The following is a 19,356-nucleotide window of genomic DNA, read 5'->3' as shown; positions in this document are numbered from 1 at the left end:
TCCCAATTGTTACTAATCAATGATACCTTTCCAAATTTCACCAGGCGGTTGCGGTGGTTCCCAAAAACATTATTGCAAATCTATTTCCAAGCGTCGTAGGTCAGTATTGAAAAGCTTGAAACCTTCAATCATAGATTGTTCATATTTTACCGCCCCCATCGAATCTGATTGCGGGGACTTGGTGTAAACTGCTGATCATCCTATTATATATGATACTGATAAAATCTGAAAAAATGAGCTACTTTTCGCGTCTTGTGTTAAATATGTTTGATTAGTACAAGTTGATCGAATCTTATCTGTCAAAAAGTGTAAAATATTTGGCTTAAGCCAAACAGTGTATGAGCACTAGGGTGCCAATGAAAATGGTCATCTCTAATTTCAAAAACTTACCTTATAAAAAATGTTCGCCACCTCTAAAAAAAACACCCTATGCCAAATATCAGCTCAATCGGACTTAAGGGAGAGTGGTGCAAAGCGGTCAAAGTTTGAGTTTTTTGAAAATCGAAAAGTGAAGGAAATCGGGTTTTTCGAAAAAAAAAAAATTGTTGATGCTAAATGTCTTATCATTGCATTACCCGTCGAGATTTACTGTTATCTCGAAAAAAAAATTTTTGTCAAAAAATTAATTTTTTTTTGCACTTGGTCGTTATTTCTAGAGCAACATGTTAAAAGGGCCTATTTTCTTTGATCGATTCTCTTCATCTACACTAATACCTCATCGGTTAAAGCATTTCTTTATGTTTTCGACGACAAGGAGTGTGAAAGGGAATCTCGTTTTTCAAACTACACGGAAAAACTGGATCCAAATCTGTCTGAAACACCGTGATTATCGAAAGAGAAAGTTGATGAAGAGAATCGATCAAAGAAGATGGACCCTTCTGACATGTTGCTCTAGATTTGTCTGAAAAGTCGATTCTCGACGTGTCATGCTATTTTAGGACATTTGGCATCTAAATTTTTTTTGAAAACCCCAATTTCGGGTGATTTTTCGGTTTTCAAAAAACTCTAATTTTAACGTCTGCAACACTAATAAATGAAGTTCGAATGAGCTAATATTTTGCATAGGGTATATTATCGTGCCAATCAACATTTCGCAACAAGTTCCGAATGAAAAATCGAGATAAATATTTTTATTGGCACTTAAAACCGTACGTTTCCTCTCGTATTCCGAAAAAAACCCAGTCCCAGAGCAAGTATGGAGAAGTTCATTCGCTCATTTCTCCACAACTGATTATAAATCACTCTTGTATCTGCTTGGAATAATCATGGCGAAAAGAATGCAGCAAACAATCGTGACATCATCGTGCAATCGATGATTCATTTTACACTACCCGACCATCTTCATTCGGGGCTGATAGAAAACATAACAAAACAAAGAGTGGAAAACAACATTCAATGAATGAATATTCCTTTGGAAGGATCGCACGAAATGAAATAACAAGTGAGTCTAAATAGATTGAAAATGCGTGTAGGTATGATTTTCTTTTATCCTTTTTTTCCTTGTCAGCATTCAAGTGCACATGAAATCCACCTTTCTGCTCATCAATAACTTGCGTTGATATGGTCTTTTGCGTTGGCTTAGATCGTTTCATACTAGAAACAAAAATAATGTCATTGCAATAGTGCACAGGAAACAACCCGATTTCAACTTTCTATAGGATAAGTGGGTAATACGCACCCCCTAAGCGAGAATGGATTTATCTTGATCGTGCTCTTGAAATTTAAGGTGACAACTACGTCAGTACGTAGATTAGTTAACCCTCAGTCATCTGTAATCGTTCTGTATTTTAGATATTGAATAACAAAAGTACTACGAATTTTATTTTGTAAGGCGCCCAAATTCTAAATCTCCAATCATACGGTGTTAAATGGCCCAGCAGAAGTATAATATGCCCATGAGTTGTTTCTCTCAGAGACTATAAAGCTCAGAGAAACAGCTTATATGAATGAGAGATTCCATCAATCTATTCCCTTCATGCCCACCAGCGAAGAGAAGAAACCGTTCATCCGGCGAGCGTGTTCTCCCAGTATTCGTGCGTTAATTCTCTAGTCCGCGCTCTTGTTTTCCTGTATTCTCTGAGCACATAATATAGATGCCAGATGTGAAGACATGTTTTCGTTTTGAAGAGATTTAATCTTGTGAAGACAATTAATGTTTGTGAAAACATACTGAGGTCATTGGAAAACAATTGTTTGAGTGATTTATCGAACATCATGTTCGAAATACCGTGATGGTTCGCTCATTTTTGTTCATTATGATTTCATTTGAGGACATTTATTCGTGCCATGCAGAGATATTTGAAAAAATCATCTGGCATCCCTCACATACAAGCTATTTCTCTCGTGAGAATGTTTAGGGCCGAAAGCGAGCAAATTGCCCCGATCGAGGGTATGCCATACTGCCCGATGTTGAGCTGATGCGGAAAATATCAAATTGAGAAGGAAATTAATCCTTTCTTACCATTTTCTTCATCTGAGATATTCACTGGGAACTCGACTCAATAAATATGATCCACAGTTATCGCCTCTGAATCGGTTTCAAGCAACAAAAACCTTATAGAAATGATGTAGAAAATTACATCGAAAATTGCTTCCAAAGAAAATTATTTTTCTTATTTTTTTTAAAACATGTTACAAATGTAAAACATACATGGTAGGATTCTATCATTGACTAGCACAATTGCCTATATCCAGTGCATTTATATTTTTGCTGGTTTACGAGAAAATTAGGCGGGTCAAATTGCCCGACAGGCGCGTTTTAGACACATCTCCTCTAACTATATTTTATTGCCGCGATCGAGGCTCAATGATCGCTATTTGAGTGGAAAACGAATGATTTTACAGAGACACTCGCTGGCTCAAGCAAATGAGGCAAATGGGGAATGCAACAATTTCTGAGAATAGAAGAGCGGAATCGAGACAGTATTTTTCCGTTCTAATCGAGAATGAACTTTGCGAAGAGGATAGCTGAATGTTTTCTGTCTCAAATAAAGTGAGGCATAAACGGAGGATAGAAGGGTGAGTTTTACCTGGGAATGAGTGTTGTTGAACGAATTTCGATGCGATTTTGCCCATACCTGTCCCAGAGTATCGATTTTTGACAAAAGAAAATTTCGAGATGACACTAGATCCCGATGTTCCATGCAATTTTAAGACATTTGGCATCAAAAACTTGTGATCATCGTTACCATTATCCATTCACTCCAATTGTTTACCTATTGCACATTTGTTGCGGCGCAATCCTGCCAACAGACTTTTCGGACGGTATTTGAGGTATTCACCAATGAAAATCGTGTATGGCAAAGATATCGATCGGAAAACATGTGTTTGGTACTGTGTTGTAACTATCTTTAACACTTTAACCCTTTCGTTACGAGTGTCGTCTATAGACGACATCCGCGCGACGAGCTGTGTGTATGAGCGTCGTCTTTAGACGACATGAAATTCATACTGCTCTTCGATCACACCAGCGCGATGTGCATACTTTTCGGCGCAGTGCTCCGTACAGGGGTAGCACTTCGGCGGAGCACAATGCCGTAAGGAAAGGGTTAAGCCCCGATTTTTTCTTGCTCTGCTTTCCATTTAGCGCGCATCAAGAGCGTTTGCATAATATCAGTGCCGGTGCCAGCTCCCAGCTCCCAAAGATACTTATCGTATGAATAGAAAACAGTCAGAGATTCAACTATAAAGTAGTTACGTTTTGTAAAACATCCGAAAACAAACCGTATATATTTTTATTTTCTTATTTTGTAACTGTCAGTCTCAGTCAGTCAGCGCTTTCCTATCAAAAAGGTCAACGTCAACGGCCCCTAGGGACTGACGCTGGGCTTAACGAATTAATATCCATTTTCCCGGTAGCTGGCTTTAGTGATCAATATCTCGCGTAATATCGATCATACAATTTCAATTTATGCTCGTTGTAAAGGTGACATTTAACACTGAAACAAATTCTTTTGCTGTTTTTTGTTTGTTCAATTCAGTTGTGAGTTACAGGGTGTTAACAATGGAGGTCAACAAAGAGAAAATTCGGTACATTTTACACTTTTCCTTTTAGAAAAGCGAAAATGCAAGCCAGGGCGCTAAAATTATGAACGTTGTTTATGGTGCCGATACTGCAACAGTAAAATACGTGCAATTGAATTTATTTAGAAAAAAATATTTATTTTTTTTTGTTTTTGTTTCAATTGTTGTGACTCATTTGTTTGCCAGTTGCACATTTGTTGCACAGGCAAAACACAGGTTTTTCGGACGATCTTTGAAGCATTAACCAAAGAAAATGTGGTGTACCAAAAAGACATCCACCGGAAAACATAAGGTCAGGACTGTGTTGCTACATTTTTTAAGATTCATTAACGATGTCTTAACTTAAATCCCGGCGGACGGTTTGCTGTTCCACAAACGAAGACAGCATGGCGATGTCTTTGAGAAGAGTTTGCTGCGACAGGTGACCAAGAAATAGCCGAATGCTGGGCCACTTTTTGCTGGGCTGCGCCAATTTGAAAAAAAAAAGTTTCGCATGTGCAGAATATATCTCCTTACCACATGTCTTAATTATGCCTTCCCAAAAACAAACCTCTTCAAGGCGATTTAAGTACCTGACCAGCTTCCATCCTGCACAACTTTTTCAAAACAAAACAGATCAACGTGTATTTTTTCACCGTCGAGAGACACAGATTTTCGGAACAATTTGCTGTCAAAATATTCTAGATACGCCTACTACGACCGCTGCTTTAGAATCAACAGTGATTCCGATTCTAACTAAAACAAACGTTAGCAATGTGTTGCAGTTTTTACAAATGATTTGCCAGAACATACCGGTGACGCTATTAAAACCCCACCGTTCATTCGTATCATTAGAGGTTACAACGTTGCCTCAAGCCTAATGCTCTGGAAGCTGCTCGACGCTACTTTAAACCAACGTGTTCCTTCGAAGGCCGATTCTTTGAAAGATCTGATAAACTTCGGATTCGAAGGTCCTTACATCAATGCAAAAAATGTCTGAGTCTGTATGAAATTTATAATATTTTTGTGATTTTCATTCAAGAAGTAATTCAGTCATTGAGCAATGTCAAAATTAAAAAAAAATCACGGTTCCGATTTTTTAATTTATTTAAAAGGGGAATGTTCCTGTGATGCTTAAACTTTGGTAATCATCGATCGAGCTTACACTTGCTGCAATTACGGTTTCCACACTCTTCCTGGTCCTAATAATGTAGCCTGGATCAATTTCTCTCCAGATACGGGTCAATGTTTGTCGGAGGCTTACTGTACTCGGGAGGCATTAAGAACAGGCCTTGACCTTCATGTCGCGCCATACTAAGTAATCCAGCGGATTAAAATCGGGGCTGGATGGCGACCACGTAACCACGTAAACTCTGTTCCGCGATCTTCATAGTAAACCAACCGAAAACACAATTAGACACATACGATCGATGTCCACGAAGAGGAAAAACCACACACTGCTGTTTGTCTCTCTCTAGTGAGTGTGGCGGAAAACGTAACATGAATTCGAGGTCGGAAACTTCTAGTGACGGCACTATGCTCCTGAAAACCTTAACTAACTAACTAACATTCAATCAAATAAAGCTCACTGTTCTTATTTTTATAACGGTGTGGGTATCAATGAATTTAATGAATAAACTTATTTTGAATTTCTCGAATGATTCTCGGGAACTTTTTGAGTAACGTTTGCATTAAAAAATGGACAAAAATTGCCGATCTTCCATGGGTTTACCTTCACACGCACTGACTACCCATGAAGTATCAATCATAGTAAGCCATGAGTCAGCAGAAGAAAAATTGACAGCTCTATCAGTCGAACTCTAACCGTGATTGCGAGAACAGTGAAGCTACTCCATTCAGAAGTGTGCGCGTTCAAAGAACGGTACCCCGCCGCGTTGAAAGCGAACATCGTGCGGCACTTTGTAGACGCCGGATACGCCCGTTCCGGCATCTACAACATCTTGGCACTGTTGGACAACAATCAGGGCATCGAAAGAAAGCCCGGTTCCGGACGGCCGACAGCCCTGAGCGACAAGAAGCTCCAAAGGATGCTGCTCCAAAGGATGCTGAAGAGGGAGATCGAGGGAAAGTGGCTACATCGCTGCGTGCGCTTGGCCGGAAGATCGGTGCAACCGGCCAAACAGGGAAGAAGTGACTGGCGAACATGGGCATACATGTCAGGAAGCGGAATTCCCGTCAACTTGTCTCGGAGCTGCAGGCAATAACGCAGCGGCAGCGGCTGAATAAAATGGTCAAGTCAATTTTCCCGGTGAATCGCGACGTGGCGGTGGTGATGGACGACGAGACCTATCTCACTCTGGATGGTAACGACTGGCGGGGCGTATTTTACTTACTCCACGAAGGAAGTGAGCTCCGAAGTGAAGTTTATTTCACACACCAAGTTCTCCAAGAAAGTGCTGCTGTGGCTGACAATCAGCGAGAAGGGATGTCAAAACCGCTCTTCTTTAGCTCCGGACTAGCCGTGAACGGGGAAATTTATAGTACGAAGTGTCTACCAGAAGTTGCGTTGTTCATCAAGAAATACTATAAGGGCGTAGACGCGGTGTTCTGGCCGGATCTGGCGTCGGTCCACTACCCGAAGCATCGTTAGAGAAGATTGAGCGGCTGAATATCGACGTCTCCCAGCTGCGTCCCATCGAGAATTTCTGAGCAACACGCAACACGCCTACACGCATGTTTTCGTCTGCCATGGCGAATGTTCTGGTAATTTTTTGCAAGTAAGCTAATATTAGGTTGTCAAAAAACTCCTGCGGTATTTCCGCGAGGTGTCGTTGTAAGCGCGTAGTTCTAGTTGTATTCATTGTATCGAGTCATACTATAGCTTGTTGGAAAGGTATTTTTGCGTGCTATAATATAAGTCCTTCACAGTGTTTTGTTTGGTTAAGTCGTTCGTGAGTTATAGTGTCGCAAATATGGAGCAAAATAAAGAGAAAATCCGACATATTTTACAGTACTACTATGACAAAGGCAAAAATGCATCTCAAGCTGCCAATAAAATTTGTGCAGTTTATGGACCCGATACAGTTTCCATTTCCACCGCACAACGATGGTTTCAACGTTTTCGTTCTGGTGTAGAGGTCGTCGAAGATGCGCCACGCTCCGGAAGGCCTGTCGTCGAAAATTGCGACAAAATCGCTGAATTAGCCGAGAAAGACCGGCATAGTAGCAGCCGTAGCATCGGCCAAGAGCTGGGTATAAGTCATCAAACCGTTATTAACCATTTGAAGAAGCTTGGATTCACAAAGAAGCTCGATGTGTGGGTGCCACACACGTTGACGCAAAAAACATCTTTGACCGTATCGACGCATGTGAATCGCTGCTGAATCGCAACAAAATCGACCCGTTTCTGAAGCGGATGGTGACTGGCGATGAAAAGTGGGTCACTTACGACAACGTGAAGCGCAAACGGTCGTGGTTGAAGCCCGCTGAAGCGGCTCAGACCAAGCCCTCATTAACGGCCAGGAAGGTTCTGCTGTGTGTTTGGTGGGATTGTCAAGGAATAGTCTATTATGAGCTGCTTCCCTATGACCAAACGCTCAATTCGGACCTGTACTGCCAACAACTGGACCGCTTGAAGGTAGCACTCATGAAGAAGAGGCCATCTTTGATAAACAGAGGCCGCATTGTCTTCCATCAGGACAACGCCAGGCCACACACTTCTTTGGTGACGCGCCAGAAGCTCCGGGAGCTCGGATGAGAGGTTCTTTTGCATCCGCCGTATAGTCCGGACCTTGCACCAAGTGACTACCACCTGTTTTTGTCCATGGCGAATGAGCTAGGTAGTCAGAAGTTAGCCACAAAAGAGGCCTGTGAAAATTGGCTATCCGAGTTTTTTGCCAATAAGAAAGCGAGCTTCTATAACAGGGGTATTATGAAGTTGGCATCTCGTTGGGAACAAGTCATCGAACAAAACGGCACATATTTGACTTAAAACAGATGATTGTAACTAATTTTATGAACAAATGAAAATTCAAAAAAAATACCGCAGGACTTTTTTGACAGCCTAATATAATTGCCTTCCATGGGAAATTTATCAAACTCAATTAGGTGTCTTAGTTTTTTCCATCACCATCCGAAAAAAGTCCATTTTTTAATGCAAACGTTAACTAACTAACATTCAGTCAAACAAAGCTCACTGTTCTAATTTTTATAACGGTGTACGTATCAATGAGTTTAATAAATAAACTTATATTGAGTTTCTCGAATGATTCTCGGGAATTTTTTGAGTATATCAAGCATATCAAATTTTCAACTACATTATTTCCGCAAAACCAACTATGATAACGATTAGAAATACAAACATTCTCGAACGATTCTATGAAACATACTTTCTCTAAAGCATTCGCTATCTCTGATTGATCCATTGTCGGCAACGTTCCTGTGATAGAACTCTGCCAACAATGGATTCAATTAGAACATCCCTATTGGTCATTGTTGACTGAACCTAAAATACCCACTAATAATCTCTGAACTCAGGCGAGCGCCCCTACAAATGCCACCTGCCGGATTGTGGCCGTGCGTTCATCCAGCTGTCGAACCTGCAGCAGCACCTGCGCAACCACGACGCCCAAGTCGAACGGGCCAAGAGCCGACCCTTCCACTGCAATCTGTGCGGCAAAGGATTCGCCACCGAATCCAGTCTGAGGACGCACACCTCCAAGGTAGGCGAACTCGATAGCGTTCGAAATGGCAAGAGACCATTTTTCATATTTTTAGGAACTCCAACTGCACCTCGGAGTCCTTCAGCAGCACGCAGCTTTGATTAGTAATTCGAACAGTGTGACGTGTAACGTGTGCAGTAAGATCTTTCTCGGCGTGGATGCCCTCAACGAACATATTAAATACTCGCACAAAGAAGTGGCTGGTGGGTATCCCCAAATATGCAATGCTGTATTACGCTTGAAGTACTTTCGGACGAATTGGTACTAACGGTTTCGTTCCACCCCCTTTTTTGTGTTTTCTTATCATTTGCCGGAACCTTCGCTACTATTCTACTTCTACTCGTACTTCTATCACCGGCAACAATTTCTTCCCACTCCAACCAATTTCCCGACAAACAAACAAATCAAACACAAACGACTAACGACTCCCAGAGTACAGCACTAAATGTCTAGAGGAACTGAAACAAAGCATTTCTTACACTGCAGTGAAGCGAAGAGTAGCGAATCATCCGTGTCCGATGTGTGGCAAGCACTACGTCAACGAGGGCTGTCTGCGGAAGCATCTGCTCACGCATCCACGTTCCGCGGCAACCGGCGGAGCACCCTTCCGCTCCAATCTACAGATGTGGCCCTGCTCGGTCTGCCAGGCTGTATTTACCCACGAATCAGGTAGGTCTCCGAAATATTTTTATGACGTGGGACTAGGTCTAACCGGAATATATGTGAAATGAAAACACAGAACATGCAGGGAAAAAATGAAAGACTCCGAATGCTTATAATTCGAACATTTCTTACTGGATCGGAAAGATGTTTGCACCAATTGATTGGAAACATTTCTACGCATCTATCGAAATTAATAAAATGTTATTTTTCATTAGATAAACAATAGAATAACTGTAAAATGTTGAGCGTTATATAAACACCCTAACTACCATGTTTTGATTGGCCCGATTTACGGTTTCCCCAACACGAACTTCAAAATCAATGTGCCTGGGGGGAATCCGCTTTGGAAATACATGCAAGTAGAGGATAGTGATCCCAGATTTTTGAAATTAATCGTACACCATCTAATCGAATACATTCCAGCAGTTTATTATTCGATACGATTCATCGCTCCAAATAATCGATTAATCGATTTATCGTCACACTGAGGGAAATTATTAGTTAGCCACAAAAGAGGCCTGTGAAAATTGGCTATCCGAGTTTTTTTGCCAATAAGGAAGCGAGCTTCTATAACAGGGGTATTATGAAGTTGGTATCTCGTTGGGAACAAGTCATCAAGTCAAGTCATTAATATTTCTTATTCGCTAGAAAGCCATCTGGAATCAAAAAAGTGTTCATTCCGCCCGAAGAACATTTCTCGCGTAAATTTTGAGAACGACCTATCTACATTGATCGATTCTCTTCATTGACTTTCTCTTTCGTTAATCACGGCCTTGCAGACAGGTTTGGCGCCAGTTTTACCACATAGTTTGATAATCGTGATTTCCTTCTACACTCTTGATCTTCGAACACATTAGGATATGCCGAGTCATTAACGAAAGAGAATGTCGATGAAGAGAATCGATCAATGTAGATAGATCCTTTTCAAAAATTACCCGAGAATTATTATCTTTTACGCTCCCCTGAACTCGTAAACGGAGCTCAATTCGCGTTGACGGCATTGAGCTTCGTTTACGAGTTTGGGGGAACTTCAAGGATAGTGATTGATTTTCAGGATAAAACTGCAGCGACCGTTCGTTTTTTTCTCTCTGGCGTTAGATCGATTAATCGACGTAAATTATTCGTTCGCTTCGACTATTGGTTACGCAGTATTCATTCGATTAGTAATCGATTTCTGTAGGAAGCATTCGATTATTCGAATTATCGAACGATTATCTGGGGATCACTAGTATCGGGCATCTTTGTTCACACCAAAATGCGTTTCCCTAACTCGGACTTCAAAACCAATGTGCATAGGGAAATCCGCTTTGAAAATACATGTAAGTTGGGTCTATTTTTTTCCCACCGAGCTGTGTTTCCCTAACATGGACTTCAAAATCAATGCGCCTGAAGAAATCCGCTTTGCAAATATAAGCAAGCTGCAAGCTGGACTTTTTTGGTAACTTGTCGTTGTGCAGACTGGAACATGTGACCCATTCCATGAGGTTATGCACCAGAAAACCAAATTTCAAATCTAGTTTTAGGTGAAAATTGAAAACATTATTTGAATAAGCACTAGTTATATCATACTTTTTGTAACAAATTTAATTTTTATGCACCAACCTTTGAGTGAGGCTAGTTTAAAAAACTTCATAATTAGATTTAAAATATTTTAGGTTTTCACTATTTTTATGTTTCATGAGATATCTCTACACATGCTTAACCAAACTACAATGTCTATATACCATTGAATGGGTGATTAAATACTTGTTTGAAGAGCCGTGGGTAGACCTAGGCTCCATTTTGTAATTTATGAGAAACAAGCATTTGAAAAACAGGTATTTTGTCACGTCACAAAAATAGAGCATTTTTTTAGTTTATCAGATGAACATAAGTTCAAACATATTTATACTTGGGTTTCTCTGAGCAAACAATGAGGGTCAACAACCCACGAATTTGGTTGAGATCGGTCCACAAATAGCGAGGTACCATACAGAGCTGCGATTTGTCGTGAGAATCAAGTGATGGTACTCACACAAAGATAATCAACAAATTTTGTGCTACGATCATCTTTGGTGACCATCCCAAAGCCAGTCCAATAGTGTGAGAAGAGTATTATCACAACACTAACACATGGTGAGCTTCTTCTTGACAGTAGAAATCCGAGCTCCTTGGTGAGTGTCCTGTCGCTGAAATGTCAGAATAATGCGACACTCAAAAGTCTAGCTGATGGTTTGGTGTTTGGCGATATTCACAACATTCGCCTCTTTGTGTTCGTTCTTCGTGACTAGGGATGCCAGATGTGAATATACAGTTTCATTTTAAATACAATTTTAAGAATATTGTGTTTTCAGGCATGTGTTTTCTTTTCAACTTTTCAGACGGCCTTAACGTTTTTAGCGGCACTTCGCCGACTCTACGTAGTAATACACGTGTCATTTGTATTAGTAATTAGTTTGTGGAATAACACGCCTTGCGTATCCCCTCTATTCCGGCTCCCGATCGGGTTTGAAATTAGCAAAATGATGCATTTTGTAACCCGTTCGACTTCGATTTTTTTACCAAATTTGTTTCTCATCATTGCAAGGATACTAAATCTGCAGACATGTTCTCAATTTTACTGATATTTAGTGTCCTGTCTATTCTGTTGCAGACTTATATTTTCAGTTGCAGACTGCAGGGATATGGTATTTCTACTTTTTATGACTTGATTCCCTGCGCTAACAACCCCTTTTTTCATACATTACTTTGCTATTCTCGCGGTTACAAAAATATCTGCCATTTATACACATCAACATTTCAGTTTTTTGTCGAAAGCTTTCACAAAAAATCATCTGGCATCTCTGGAGATGATGACATTTACTCTGACAAAGGCCAACACGAAAATGACAAGTCACCAAGTATTTTTGTATACATTATACATCCAATAGTTTTGTGTACTATGTCTCTCTGGGTTGACCGCTACCGACCGCGCCAGCTGTCCAAACTGGACTGCCACAAAACGCAAGTTACGCATCTGATTATTCTTTGCTCCCAGGGAGACTTCCGACATGTTCTACGGTCCTTCCAGGCCAGTAAGAAAACTCGCATCATGTGTCTGCTGCGGAAACTACCAATCGGGCGCGAAACGGCTACGCAATGATATAATGAACTTCACAACGCCCGCGAACCGGAAGGTGGAAATCAGGACCATCAGCAGTAATTACCACTTCGAGTTGAATTTTTAATTTGTATGTTCATCTCACGTTTATTAACTAAACTTCAATAGTTCTGGTAATAATTAACTCTAAATAAAAAAAACACGCCTTGTCGGTTTTCAACCGGATAGTTTTCATGATCCGCATATAATTATGAAATGATAATTTTATCAATATACTTAAATACCATTTCATTCAAAAACCATTATGCTGCACCGTGTTTATTTTAAAATTATATTTAATGTGGTTTTTGAAATTATGACACCATAATATTTTTTATTATAAATGTCTGTTCATTCTAACTACAAGAAATAAATACTCGTTCGATTAATCGAATACTGAAAGACAATTGTTCGAATGAATCGAATATTGGCCCCACGATTAATCGATAATCAAATAAACGAAAAATTTAGACATCTCTAACAACAGCAACAACTTCTACTTCAACGAACAAATTTAAACAACCGTCGCGATTGTCAAAAATGATTGGAAATGTCTGATCATTCACATTTCTACTACCATCATACGCTACAACCACCGCTCTCGTAACGTAAAGTTGTAAACAGAGCGAGGCATTGGAAGGTATTGGAACCAACCGTCATTTGGTTAGGTGTCAGAAACAAAAGAGTGAGTATCACTACTGAATTTTTGGATCTCACGTGCCGTGAGAGGAATTGAGTGACTATGGTCAGCTTTTTTGTGACATTGACGGTGATGGATTGCAGCTCTGGGTATCAACTGTCTCCAGAAGTTGTCACGTCACGAAAAGTATACGATCCATTCCAGTGCACAATGGTCCAGGAGATGTATTTAAGTGGAAATTAGCATTTAGAGCTCGGCAGTTATTCTATACACATAAACTGTCTTCAACAAAGTTGTTATATATGATAGGGCGCTCATTTTTATGTTATCAAAAATAGGGTGACCAAAATTGTCGATGAAATAAAAAATATAACTTTCTTATTTTTATAGATAGAGGTAAACATAGTTCGACAATGTTGTTGTCCCAGTTATTTGAGACATCTTTGAAGAACACAGTTTTTTTCTATCCCTTGAAATAACTGAGACACCGCCGTTTTTTCTAAGTTACGTTGGGGTTCCCATGAAAAAAAAAACTGTTTTTTCGTTCTAACTTTTATATTTCAAATTCTACATGCAAACTGTCTTCGGAAGACTTTTAGAACTTACTAATACAAATATTTTGCGATGCAGGACTCGTCAATATCTTAACTTCACTCAAAGTTATTGATATTTCTTCCCAAAAAACACGCTCTTTTCATTTGTTTGTCATTCTTTCTGGGGCAAACATAAAGAATGTTTGTTGACGGAATTTGGAAGAACAAATTTCACTCTATATAATATGTGATTTTCAAAACTATGTTAGTTTTTGTGTTTGAGTAAATTAAAATTTAAATCATGAGTTTTTGGGTAAAAAAACATCAATAACTTTAAGTTGGATCAAGATATTGACAAGTTCTGCATCGCAAAATATTGGTATTGATAAGCTCTAAAAGTCGTACGAAGACAGTTTTGATGCAGAATTTGTAACATAAAAGTTAAAGCAAAAAAAACCGTTTCTTCATGGTTACCCTAATGCAACTTAGATAGAAAGCGCCAAAAACAACTTTATGGGAGATATTTGTTCTTTAGACAAAAACAGTCTTGAACAAAGTTGTTACAGCAACAAAGCGCTCATTTTTATATTATCAAAAATAGGGTGACCAAAATTGTCGATGAAATAAAAAAAAAGTTAACTTTCTTATCTTTATAGATAGAGATAAACATAGTTCGACAATGTTGTAGCCCCAGTTATTTTAAACAACTTTGTAGAACAAAGCTTTTTTCTATCTTTTGATATAGTCGATTTACCGCTTTTTTCTAAGTTGCATTAGGGTGACCATGAAAAAACGGGTTTTTTTGTTTTAACTTTTAATTTCAAATCCTACATCAAAACTGTCTTCGTACGACTTTAAGAGCTTATCAATTCCAACATTTTGCGATGCAGAATTTGCCAATATCTTGATTCAACTTAAAAATATTGATGTTTTTTCACCCAAAAACTCATGATTTTAATTTTAATATACTCAAATAAAAAAAAATAACATAGTGTTGGAAATCACACATCATGTAAATGCTGAACTATGCTCATCCAAATGCCGTCAATAAACATTTTTCATGTTTGCCCCAGAAAGAATGACAAACGAATGAAGAGAGCGTATTCTTTGGGAAGAAATATCAAAAACTTTGAGTGAAGTTGATATATTGACAAGTTCTGCATCACAAAATGTTTGTATTAGTAAGTTTTAAAAGTCTTCCGAAGGCAGTTTGTATGCAGAATTTATATAGAAATATAAAAGTTAGAGCAAAAAAAAAGTTTTTTCATAGTGACCCTAACGTAACTTAGAAGAAAGGCGCTATATCGGTTATTTCAAGAGATAGAAAAAAACTTTGTTCTTTAAAGATATCTCAAAAAACGGGGACTACAACATTGTCGAACTATGTTTCCCTCTATCGATAAAGATAAGAAAGTTAGATTTTTATTTCATCGACAATTTTGGTCACCCTATTTTTGATAACATAAAAATAAGCGCTCTATCATATGTAACAACTTTGTCGAAGACAGTTTTTGTCCAGAGAATCACTGTCGAGCTCTAAAAGCTAATTTCCACTTAAATGCACCTCCTGGACCATTGTGCAGTGTTACGTAACAACATTTGCGTATTTATGTATAAAGCACACAAAATAATACGATGTTATAGTAAAATTAAGAAAATTTCCAACAAGAATCATCAGTTGGAGCATATTTTATAGTTAGATTGGCTTGTTTTCCGTCAAATACTTTTGTGACGTGACAACAACCGACTTTTTGTTGTTTCGGACTGTTGAACATTAATGATTAATTTAATTAGTTACAGTCCCGTTTCAAAATATATACATGATTTTTTTCCAGAATATAAGATATAATGTTATTTCAACTTCCAGTTTGCTGATGGTAGTATTGAATGCTAAAAAAATATGGAAAACCCATACGATATGGGCTTACCAGCGGAAGTCGAATATCGTATTCCGATGCCATTTTTCAATCGAGGATGATGACTTCCGGTTCGTTAAAAACGGATCTAAAAGACCGGAAATGGCATGAATATATGCCAACATTACCATCGTGAATGGTAATGTTGGCATATATCCATGGGTGCGCGAAGAAGAATAAAAAAAGAATAATGTTTGATAGTGTGAGATACGATTAAAGCGAGAGGGAGATAATGTTTGAGTGGAAAGAACTTAGCCTTAGAGCGACGTGTGTAAAGTTAGACACAGAAAGTGCACATACAAATGCACACGGATGCGCACAAATAGTTTATCGAAAGTTTCTGATAGCACAATCAAATGCGTTCCCCCTGTAGTGAGCGCCACTCGATGAAACAGGATTGTGCTAGGCATTGAAGGCAATCGCCAGAGTGAACGTGTTAAACAATCACGATATAAAAACTAGAGGTCGGTTTAGGATCACCCCGACTTTTTCCAAATAATGACAAACCGTGTATTACAGGTAACAGGTAGATTCAATTTACATAGCTTATTTTGATGAACATACCATAAACAATTGAAATTGCCTTGTTTCGCAATGCTTCACAATTTAAAAGAACATGGAACTCATTTTGCACACAGGTCGAATATATTTCTTCTCTGTTTTTGAAGCAATGAAAACGTAAAATTGCGCTAAAACGCTAGAATGAAGAGAGCCAGAAAAAGTCACCTAATTATCAAATTGTCAGCGTTATGACACCATTCATTGCGTTAGAACCGCGTTCCCCTATTGGATGGACTTTTGGAAGGGGAAGGGAAGATCTCAGAGGAAATTAAGAAGTATTCAGAGTAAAAAAAACATATAAAATAGTACATCGCTTGCTACAATACAGTGAAGTTCTTATTTAATACAACTTATTGATTGTGTGACGTGAAAACGCTTCGTGGAGACTGTTTATTCGCACAGAGCGCGTCGTCACGACACAAAATGCATGCCTTCAAAACGAATGTTCTTGCAAGTTTTTTGAAAAACTGAGTATACAGGAATCTACGTTGACTTTCATTGACAAATCATAGAACAAAGTTTATTTGTATGTTTTGAAACGGAACTGAAAATACAACATTAATGTTCAAAAGTCGGAACCCGCAAAAAGACAGGTGTTGCCACGTCACAAAAGTATTGGACTGGCAACAAGCGAATTCAACTGCAAAATATTCTCCAATTGAAGATTCTTGTAGGAAATTTTCTCAATTTCACTTTAAAATCGTTTACCATTTGGAAATAGTGTGATTTATACATGAAAACGAGAAAAAACCTCTTTTTAGTGAGTCAAACCGTTGTCACGTCACGCTGGAATGTCATGGTCATGTTATTTGCAAGTGGATGAAAAATCTTGCACGAGAATTGTGTCTGAAAACAATCTGATATTATAATGTCGAGTTTTGGTAGAATTAATGAAATTTATAGTTGAAAAATCATTTTAAAGGCTAGATTAGAAGATTTTGCAATGATGCAATGATTCAATGAACAGTTCTGCGATTGGACCCATGAACATGCGCTTATTAAGAAAACGTGGATGTGATAACGTAAAATAAATTTTGGGCAGGACGAAGTTTGCCGGGTCAGCTAGTGTGAAATAAAATAATCGTTTGATAATTCTTCCGTTCACATATTTTATCCTAGGCATCACCAAACGTAAAAGAACTGTCATTAAATTTACTTGTAACGAAGAACATAATCTATCACAATGCATGAACTAACCTTACATAGCATTTATTCAATCTCTATTCTTACAAAGCAAATATATTGAATTCGATTGAATTCGGAAATGGTTTCATTCAATCAAAAATTTGATCAATACAAACAAATGGTTGCTAAGCTAAGGTAGTCCCACGTCAACCTTGCGGTTTTATCGTAGATATAACCCACCCATTTTTTTTTCAAAAACAATGAAACACTAAAAACCTAACCTTCCAGGTCTCATCACCCACATCGAGCACATGAAGATGGATCCGAAGCATCAGTTCGCTGCCCAGTACATGTTCACCAAGGCCGTGGTCGAACAGCGGGAGAAGGACTCCGCCAACGCGCTCATCGGAGGGATGGGCAGCGGCGGTTCGGCCCAATCCAACCTAATGCTTTCGTCGAAGGAAATGTCTCAGAATAGCATTTCGCCGCTGAATTACTCGGAGAACTCTTCGACGATGGGCTCGGAGAAGAATGGCGAAGGTGGTGGCGGTGGTGGGGGTGTTGTTGGTGGAAATAATTTCGAAAACCATCGATTAACGAACGCAGCGGCTGTAGCTGCGGTTGCCGCCGGAGGTCACGGCAACCCGTTCGGGGTAGTTCCGGGGGATAATAACAACAGTCAGTTTTCGCGCATGATGATGCTGCAGGAGCCCAAATTTGATCCGGATCTGATGTTACCGACGGATGGGACGTCATCCGCTGTCCAGGCAGCGGTTGTAAATCTGGCAACGGCGATGCGAATTGGCCAAACGTTCAAAAACAACTCGATCCACGCTGATCACCTTGGGCAATCGAATTTGGGACCACTGAAGAAGAAAAGTAATTTCATCAATTTCAACGAGATGAAGTATCCGTTGGCGAACCGACAGAATTACCCCGGGTCGGGTGACTCACCAGTACATAGTGGTACAGGTCTCGGCGGGGGCGGTCCCAATTCGTGTGGTCCTTCGTCAGAAACTGCTATCCGGATTCAACAGGCGGAAGCAATTTTGCGATCCCAGGCCGAGGCAGCGCTTCGATTAGCGGTTTCCCAAGCCCAAGCGGTGGTGTCCTCCAACGCCGGAGGCGGTGGCCCTGGCGGGCCCCACGTTGGACCATTGGGTAATTCATTGGTGGGTAGGTGCAATGACGAGAGCAGATCTAACGAGAATTGTCCCCCCTTTGATCCCCACGGGGATCATCTGCGGGCGGCCATGGGAGAACATCATGCTCACCAACAGCAACTGCTTCAGCACCATCAGCAGCAACAGCAGCAACAGCAACAGAATAACGATGAGTGCCATCAATTCTCGCAGAGTCCGGTGCCGAGGAACGGGCTGGACCTTACCGACGAGTTCCTAAAAAGAGAAAACGTACTGAAAGGGTGAGAGTAGATGTAAATTTTGATGCCATATTATATTTAATTTAAATCAATACCAATCTTTGGGATGGAAACGAGGGAAAGTGGAAGAAAGCAATGGGGTGAGAGATAGCAAAAACATTAGAACGAAGAAAGTTAGCAAACAAAATGGAAAATCACAACAACAACAAAAACACAAAACAAAGAAAAAACAAACATTACACATTGATTATTATACGATAATCTGGGACTTGAATGTGTGAATCAATAACTAAATGATAAAATAAAAACTGATGCATTATGCCATATTATAAAAAGCGCCTTTATTAATAATTTTGGTATCACATGTTTGTGGGCTTTACTAACATAAAAAGGACAATCAATTGCATTGTCCATTGTTTTTTGCTTTTATTTTTATAGTTAGAGCTAGAGGAGCCAAATTCTATTACAGTTGCCGTTCGCTAACTGGGTGTTCTTTTACTAGACTGCTCTGTAATTGGGCTGCAGTCCATCAGTATTTGTTCGATTTCCTATCTTCCTAGGTGACGTTCGGTTTGTACGAGAAGCGTTTGGCAACTGTCGCGTTATTCAAGTGCGGGAAGACGACGAAACAGATCTACGAACTCATGTTCATGTTCCGTGAGTTCATGTTCCGTACACTACAAAACAGATCCATAGCGAAGTGTCGTATGTCGGTACGGCTGCACATTATCATTC

The 19,356-nt window shown here is 39.5% G+C and overlaps 1 protein-coding gene across 8 annotated transcripts in view; it reads left to right on the top strand.

Moving 5' to 3' along the window:
* Nucleotides 1-18,943, top strand: part of LOC129763304 (uncharacterized) — a 44,970-nt gene extending 26,027 nt beyond the window's left edge. For 6 of the 8 annotated variants that reach the window (XM_055762240.1, XM_055762237.1, XM_055762241.1 and 3 more), the window contains 4 exons: nucleotides 8,500-8,684; nucleotides 8,740-8,887; nucleotides 9,117-9,353; nucleotides 17,529-18,943. In XM_055762240.1, coding sequence (XP_055618215.1) covers nucleotides 8,500-8,684; nucleotides 8,740-8,887; nucleotides 9,117-9,353; nucleotides 17,529-18,667 — 1,709 coding nt within the window. In that variant the 3' untranslated portion in view covers nucleotides 18,668-18,943. Of the gene's footprint in view, nucleotides 1-123; nucleotides 1,442-8,499; nucleotides 8,685-8,739; nucleotides 8,888-9,116; nucleotides 9,354-17,528 lie in introns of those variants that run through there. The other 2 variants (XM_055762243.1, XM_055762242.1) reach the window with 2 other exon arrangements.
* The last annotated feature ends 413 nt before the right edge of the window (nucleotides 18,944-19,356 follow it).

Source organism: Toxorhynchites rutilus, chromosome 1, assembly GCF_029784135.1.
Source record: "Toxorhynchites rutilus septentrionalis strain SRP chromosome 1, ASM2978413v1, whole genome shotgun sequence".
Lineage (NCBI taxonomy): Eukaryota > Metazoa > Arthropoda > Insecta > Diptera > Culicidae > Toxorhynchites > Toxorhynchites rutilus.
Note: the sequence above shows the minus strand (reverse complement) of the source record. Positions and strands in the feature narration are given on the sequence as shown.